Source organism: Gracilinanus agilis, chromosome 1, assembly GCF_016433145.1.
Source record: "Gracilinanus agilis isolate LMUSP501 chromosome 1, AgileGrace, whole genome shotgun sequence".
Taxonomy (NCBI): domain Eukaryota; kingdom Metazoa; phylum Chordata; class Mammalia; order Didelphimorphia; family Didelphidae; genus Gracilinanus; species Gracilinanus agilis.
The window spans coordinates 198,292,418-198,300,618 of record NC_058130.1 but is presented as its reverse complement, the minus strand read 5'-3'; the positions used below and the strand labels follow the sequence as shown (position 1 = coordinate 198,300,618).

The 8,201-nt window shown below is 39.2% G+C and overlaps 1 protein-coding gene across 1 annotated transcript in view; it reads right to left on the bottom strand.

Moving 5' to 3' along the window:
• RORB (RAR related orphan receptor B) overlaps positions 1-7,800 on the bottom strand; it is a gene marked incomplete at its 5' end in the record, with an annotated part of 70,133 nt that extends 62,333 nt beyond the window's left edge. The window contains 2 exons of the mRNA XM_044657372.1: positions 3,299-3,440; positions 7,711-7,800. Of these exons, the coding sequence (XP_044513307.1) occupies positions 3,299-3,440; positions 7,711-7,800 (232 nt within the window). The remainder of the gene's footprint in view (positions 1-3,298; positions 3,441-7,710) is intronic.
• Between the last annotated feature and the right edge of the window lie 401 nt (positions 7,801-8,201).

Sequence of the window (8,201 nt, the reverse complement as noted above, 5' to 3'; positions counted from 1 at the left end):
CTTCCTTCCTTTTATTCATTCTTTCTTCCTTCCTTTTATTCATTCTTTCTTCCCTCCTTCTCTCTTTTCCTTCCTTTCCCATTTTGGGTCTGATCATGTTACTCCTCTATTCAAACAGCATTGGTTTCCTACTGCTTCTCAAATAAATCGCAAATGTTTCTCTTTGTGATTTAAAGCCATGTGCAATCTGGTTCCAGGCAATTCTTCTATACCTATGCTTATTTTACATTGCTCTCCATCACTCATTGTGCATTCTTGCTTTTTCTTGATCTTTTATCTCTTTGCTTAGGTACAAGATGACCCCATTTACCTGGAATGTTCTCCTTCCACACATCTACCTCATGGATCCCTTGCACCATTCAAGGCTTGATTCATAAGAAGGCCTTTCTGGGTCCTCTCTTTCACTATCTCCCCATTCCCAGTTGTCTGAATCCCCCTAAATCACTTTGCAATTTGTATTGCATAGATTTTGCATTGACCTTTCTCGGTACATGGCTCTCTCTAGTGGGGTCTAAACTCACTTCTGTTTTTGTATTCCCAGAGCCTAGCGCAGTGCCTGGCATATAATAAATACTTATTGAATCAAATTAGATTGAGCAGTCTTAATCTGCCCGTTATTAATGCCTTTAAAGCACTTTGGGAATGCTTACTTAACCAGTCCAAGACATGACATTTTGGGCTACATAAAAACTTCAGAAAAATCAAATCTTCTCCACATTACATGATAAAGAAGAGGCCTTTCACTTCAATAGAGGAATATATTTTTTCTGTCTGTTCACCCCCTTCTCCTCACCATTTGTTTGGCTTGTACTCATTTGCAGGAGATATTTTGGAAGCCATTTCTGGCAGCTTCAGGATGATTGTTTGACCCATGATTTGGCTGCTCCTCATCATCCTTAGGTCTCCAGTGTCCTTAGACATCATCTTGTTTTTATTTGCTCAGAGGCTTATTTAATGCAACTTATTCCTCCCTTCTTTGAGAATGTTTTTCCACTATTAAATAGCCCCCAGAACCTTATTATGCCATGGTAGGTGAGAAGCCTCCTCTCTTCTGTGGGCTGACAAATCCCTACTGACTCCTTGCCTGAGTCCTCTTGGCAGTAACTCTTTCTTTCCCATAGATATTCAACATCCACAATCTTGACAGTGAGAAGAGAGTATGTTTTCTTTAATTGTAGTGACTCTTTAATAGAAACAGAAAAGTGACTCTAATAGAAACAGAAAAATTTAATAGAAATTGGTCTTGGAGTCAAAAAGATCTGAGTTCTAATGTGACTTCAGATGCTAGCTAGTTGTGTAACCTGGGCAAATCACTTAACTTCTGTCTGCCTTAGTTTCCTCAACTACAAAATGAGTATAATAATAATGAACAATAAATCCTACTTTGTAGGAGGGTTGAGAGATAATATTTGTAAAGTGCTGAGCACAGAGTCTGACACCTAATAGGCATTTAATAAATGTTTCTTTCCTTCCTTTATTTCTTCTCTCCCTTCCTCTGTCTGCCTCGTTTTTTCATCTGTAAAATGGAGATAATAATAGCCCTTATGTTTCAGAAGATAAAATAAGCTATTTGTAAAATATTTTGTAAACCTTAAAGCACCATAGAAATATCATCATCATCAGCAGCAGCAGCAGCAGCACCAATATTCAGGGCTCACACCTCTTTTATAAATGAGGCTTTTAAGTTGGTAGCAATTAATGTGCTGCCTTCACATGGTAGAAATGAATTACATAACCCACAATTCAAATTCATGTGTAATCCTTCCAAACCAATTCCAATGAATGCTATTTTTAGTCACTGGCAAAATTCCTCCCCTCCCCCCTTTTCTGGATCTTTCTAAAGCATGGGTCAGATCATGTCACATGGAAGCCTCTGGTGAGATGATTTAGTTTCCAGACACATAATCCCTGGGAGTAGCCCTCTTTGGAAATAGTAAAGGGAAGGGGGAAGAAGGACCAAAGCATGGTTGATTCGAAGATGCCTACATTTTTGTTTCTTTACATGTTTGTAAATCAAAAGGTATTTCTTTGATGCTCTCAGATGAAGCAAGGCAGATTCCTCCAGGAGGGTGTGGGGGTGGATGCCACTGGGACACAGGGAACTGCAGATTCAAATGACATACCTGGAAGGACTTTCCTGTTTAGAGAAGGCAAGCTAAGGACTGAGTATTTTATATGTTAGCTGTCAAGTTATATGTCACATTAAATTTATCCAGGTGCTCAAAAAACATGCCACACACTAGCTCTAGTTGCCCACAAAGTATACTAAAAGTAAATGAATGCCAATTATCATCACTTTGGAATACGAGTATAGGGTTGCCTCTTCTTGTTTAGAACTATAGTGGAGAGAGTGTGACCAGAATCTTCGATTGCCGAAGAGATCAATCTCACCATAGGGTCATAGAGCTAAAAGGAGAGGGGACTTAAGAGTTCACATAGGTCAATTCCCTCATTTACGTGTGAGGAAACTGAGGCCCAGAGGGGTTAAGTGACTTGCCCAAGGTCATGTGGGTCATCAGGGAGTAACACCATTTAGGTATTTGTTAGGATTTCAAGATTCTCTGCAATATGTTAGAAAAGCTCAAATGGCTCTAACTCCTTACCTTCCCCCTACCTCTCTGTCCAAAGCATCACTCCCTTCTTATCTTTATGGAGGAATTAGTTGGGAGAGAAAATGTGGCTCTATCCATGAGGTTCACAGTTGAGGAACTTAGAGTGGTAGCTATGGGAAAGGGTCCCCATTGTGTTAGATCCTGGGATAAACTGTCTCCTAATACACACTGGGCCTCGCCAGCTGGGTCTTTGCTAAGGGTCAGCTGGGAGCTGGAGGATAGGTTTTAGGATAAGAAAAATCATCTGCTAGATAGACCTGATCAACTACAAGAGCTCACGAACCCAGTTGCTTACAAGTAGAAATCCATCAGGCCTATTAGCTGAACTCACACCTAACTAGCAGGTATGTCTCAGGTTAGGGATGTCACTTATCCAATCTCTTCAGCTCTCTGTGTTGCAAAGCTTCTTTTTAAGCATTTTGCTTCCCCTACCTTCAGCGTGAACAACGCACCTGTTCAGCTCGTTACTTTCTCACCAAACACACTTGGATATGTGTTTCTGTCTCCCCCACCAGAAAACTTCTGTGTTTCAAGTTAATATGCTATCAGGATGGTCTTTTTTTCCCCATTTCTCCTCTTCCACATTCCCACCCTCTGGAAACTGTAACAGGGCTTTAAATTGGCTCCAGCAAAGCAGCAGTCATTTGAAAGAGCTTAAATAGGAGAGCAAGATGTTAACTCTTTACCATCTCGAGACATTCCTAGGGCAAGACACTTCTGCAGCCGGCAATGTTGGCATCGGTTTCTGTTCGTTCTGTCAATTAAACAGTTTCTCTGCCTTGGGCAGGAGTAAGAAGCATTGTTCTGCTGGCTCCTTCGAAAGAATCCCTGGAGGGAGAAAGAGAGAGAGAGACAGACAGACAGAGAGAGAGAGAGAGATAGAGAGAGAGAGAGAGAAAGAGAGAGAGAGAAGGACACAGAGAGAAAGAGAGAGAGAGAGAAAAAAAAGAGAGAGAGAGAGAGAGAGAGAGAGAGAGAGAGAGAGAGAGAGATATCTTTAGGAAACAAAACCCAAGAACCATTATTATGCACAGAGGGGCTATTCTCTACAGTGAGGTTTCTTTGGAGGGGATTCACTGTCAGCACAATTTGTTTTATGTGTAAAAACTCTCTGGACACCTCCTTTGGACCCTGTTTAGGTTCCCCCATTAATGACAATGGATACTTTCTCTAGGAAAAATAATAGCATTCCATGGAGATGATGGCAGAAATAGGAAGGCAGAGAGGACAATGTACACAGAATATGTCATGCAAACCAATAAACTAGGAATAAGCACAAAACCAAAGGCTTCTGTCTGTCCTTAGGCCCTAAGTGAGAAACAGGAGAGTATACTTATGTCTAAAGATAGGATTATAGATCTGAAACTAGATGGAATTTCCAGTCTATCTTTTCACAGATGCAGTCCATGGAGGTTAAATGATTTGTTTAAGGTCATGAAGATGATAAGTGTCCTCTGACATTTATTGGATTGGAACCTGGGTCTATTGACAGAACCAATGTTCTCCCCACATGGTTCTACACTGCTCTAAGAAAGGCAAATGGGGTGAATTCTATGCCTGGCCATACATACACATACACAGAGAAACAGAAATAGACACACAGAAAGACACACACACACACAAACTCTCACACACATGAGGTAACAGTTCAGAAAGAACTCAGCATCTTCTCCATTAGATTGTAAGCTCCTTAAGGGCAGGGGCTGTTTTTTATTTTCCTTTGGGTTCTCAGCACTTACCACTGTGCCTTGTGCTTAGTAAAGCATTTAATAAATATTTATTGATTGATTTGCTAAGTGGCCTTGAGTAAACTATTTGGTCAGAGTCATCAGCCTCTGTGTTTTCCTAACTATCTAATGGAACTTAGACTCCCAGTTAATTACTTGTTGGACCTCAGAAATTAACTCGAGGGCAGACCAACCATTTCATTCTAGTACCAGAACCAGCTCTGGATTTCGCTACCCCCCTCCTTTGCCCCTTGGAAAGGCTAATGCTAATGCCATGCATTGAAAAGGACTAGCATGATCACAGCATAGCCATAGATGTAATTTATCCAGTGGAATGGGACTGTGAGGTTTAAAGAGTGACAACAGTGGGATCCAGAGGTGTAAATCATAGCCAAATGAGAGATCTGGATTGCAGTAGAGCCTCGATTCACAATGAGATGGAAACTGGGCTGACACCCAAGGACCAGTGTTTGCATTGAGGTTATGACAAGTCCCCAAAAGAAGTAATATGGCTTCCAGGAATCCATGAAAATAAGTCATACAGCATCATTTCAGCAAACATGCCTTGATTAATAGTGACATGAAACTTATATTTCAATAAGCATTGTGTGGTTTGTACCTTTTGGTACTTAAGAGCTGCTTAGCCAAAGAATTGATGAAAAACTGTGGAGTACAGGTCCGATACTGACAGAGAAACATTTTCCCGAAGCTATAACTAACTACAGGCTTAATTTAAGGCCAATTTGACACTAATTATGAGGCATTTCTTGCTTATCTGTTGCTCATTATTGCAAATGTGCTTTTTGGCATGAAAAGTAGTTTCTGTTTCAAATTTTATTGAATGAACAGGGATTTGAATGAATGCATGAGCTGAGTCAATGTTATTTAAAAATGAGTTGTTGGTACTGACTTGAAAATAATGTCACGAAACATTTGAGGGTTGATGTGGAGTGTTGCTTTGCTATTATTAAAAAAATCTTTGAGGTTCTTATTTGAAGAAAATTATAGCACGTTTTCAATTTTTTATTCATTAAAGATTTCTTTTACAATCTGTGATTCAGGATGTCATTTTAACTCAAACCTTAGAGTACCCCATAGAACAATAGCTTCATTCTTTGCTGAAGGTTGATTTCTATTCGAAGAAAGGCAGAAGGGAGAAGATGAGTAGAAACTAGATGACTTAAATGTTATTCCCAATGTGGCTACTGACCTGTTGTTTTACATTTGGCAAGCCATTTAATCTCTTGGAATCTAAATTTACCTTTATTCTAATTAGGTTAAATATAGCACAGAGAAGAAAATATTGTTGAGAAAATGTTTTGGATTCTAAATGGAAAACATTACTCCACACTTTGAGAGGCATTTCCCCCCCCATTTCATCTAGGTGTTTTTTTTAAACAATGAAACACGAACCAGTTTCACTTGACATTGAACTGAGTGATACAATCTTTCAATAAATATTATGTGAAAAAAGAATGGATTATTTAAAATCCAACAAAAGGCAAAGCATCTTTCCCTGTAACATCGTAACTCCAGCATCTCAGGAAGTTAGGGGAAAAAAAATGATGTCTATTTGCCCATAAGAAGTAACAACTGATTCCAGGAGAGGGAAGAGAGATAATGTTATTTTACCTTCACTATAGGAAATGGTAGCCAGGGAAGGAAGAAATGCATGCAGCTGATATATTTCTAACCTTTAATTATAAGGCTGCGGTGCAGGAAAATATTAAGGGACATCTCTGGAGGTTCACAAAAGGATTAACACTAATCATATCCAAGGGAGCTCAGGATGTTGACTGGTTACTGAGATAAAGCTTTTCCCTTTCTTTTTTTCCTTTTATCATTTATTTCCTCCCCCCTCCCTTTTTGGTGCCAATTTCAATTACTGGGATCACACTTTGTGGGAGCATTATAAAAAGACTTGTCAATTTCTCACCCAGCATCACTATTCAATGGTGTTACAATGGGGCTTTGTTTCATTTATATTTGAAAGTCTCTTCAAATGAAGATCGGATCTCATAATCTATGACTGTGCTGTTTCTCGCCTCAGTTTACTGACATTAAATAATGATTCACTTTGCTTGCATCTTCAATCAAGGCTGTAATTGCTCTTTCCAATAACTGCACCTGTAATGTCACCTTTCCCCACACATGCTGCGCTGCATTTTACATGTTCTATTTGCAGTCCTCACCCATGCGACTTCGAAACAGTTGTGTAACAGTTCTCATTTCCCCCTTAATGTTTGATCTATAGCTCCCTTTTTACTCCACATCATTTATTTTGTAAACTTCTTGTTATGTATCCAATTTGGTTAGCTTCCAGACTAGATACGTGTTAACTGTTTCATTTCTGTTAGGATTTCTTTGAAAGGGAAACTACTCACTTGAGTTCTATTGGTTTTTGGAAGACGAGGCAGAGGAGAAAGGAATCAGAAAATGTTGATTTCTAATTTCCAGTTCTGTGACAAAATACAATCCTAAATTTAGAGATGGGTGGAATCATAGAGATCATTTGGTCCATCTTAATAGAAAACAGGCATCCACAGAAGTGGGGTGATTTAGAATCAAAGATCGAGAGCTGGGAAGGACCTCAGAGGGTATCTAGTCTAACTAAGCCTCTCATTTTTACCAAAGAGGAACCTGAGGCTCATGCAGGAGAAATGACTTTCCCAAGGTCGAACATCAGAGGTAAGATTTGAACCTAGGTCCTCTGACTCCAGAACTACTATTATTTCCCCCTATGTCACTGATAGATACAGCCACTGATTCTAAAAGCAGCACATTTTCTGCTTTACCATGCTGCCTTTGGGTAATGAATTCTCTTTCCTGAGCCTCAGTTTCCTTATCTGTAAAATGAAGAGTTTGAGTTAGATGACCTCTAAGATCTTTTGCAGTTCTAAAATTCTTTTGGCTTTTCTTCTTGACCATGAAAGTGGAAGGTAGCGAAATTCCTTTTGCAACTGTTAGACTGGCTTCTCCTTTCTTAAAAGGCTTGGGGAAATGTTTATAGTTATCACCTTACAATATTCATTCTTAACCTTTAATTTGCCCTCACAGGTAGCAAGTGCCCTCAAGTTTAATGGGGACAACACTGCTAACACGGCAAACCACTGTATTTCTATGGCTGCTGTGGATGTGAATAATTCAGTGCCCTGAACAAAAAGCTATTTTTAAGGCACTGGTGACTGGTCAGTCATTATACATACAAATACACAATCCATATCTCTCTCTATACACATATATTGCTTATCCACACACACTTATATACATATAAATATATGTATATAATGAATTAAAAGGAAGCCATCCAACTTAAGTATCATCATTAAGAGCGCTGGTAATTTTGATCAGGTTCTATTGAAGTCTCATACCTTGCAGCCTTCACATGTGATAACTCCGTAGTGGATTCCAGAGGACTTATCGCCACAAATTTTGCATGGTATCACTTCAATTTGTGCTGAAATGAAAAAACAGACATTTTAAGCTCATGAGGCCATTTTCTTCTTCCTGTCCCTTCTCTCCCACTTTCTGTTCTTTGCCTCCTTCCCTAATAACAAAAAAAGAGTTTGAAAAGATAAATTTGGCCTTGTATTCTGCCTTCTTCTCAATGTAATGCTGTTCCAAAGCTCTCTTTAATTCTATTCTGACTAAGAGGACATCTCTCAGGGTTTCTTAGTCATTCTCAGGCTGAGAAGCATAGACAAAAATGACATTTTTTTCTCCTTAAATTGATCCTCCCTAGAAATAAATTCATAACCCTTGGGTTCCTCCCTTCTTTCTAGTTTGAACTCTGCTTTCTAGCCAATCAGTCAATAAATTTTTATTAAGGACCTATTATATGCCAGACACTGTCTTAGGTGCT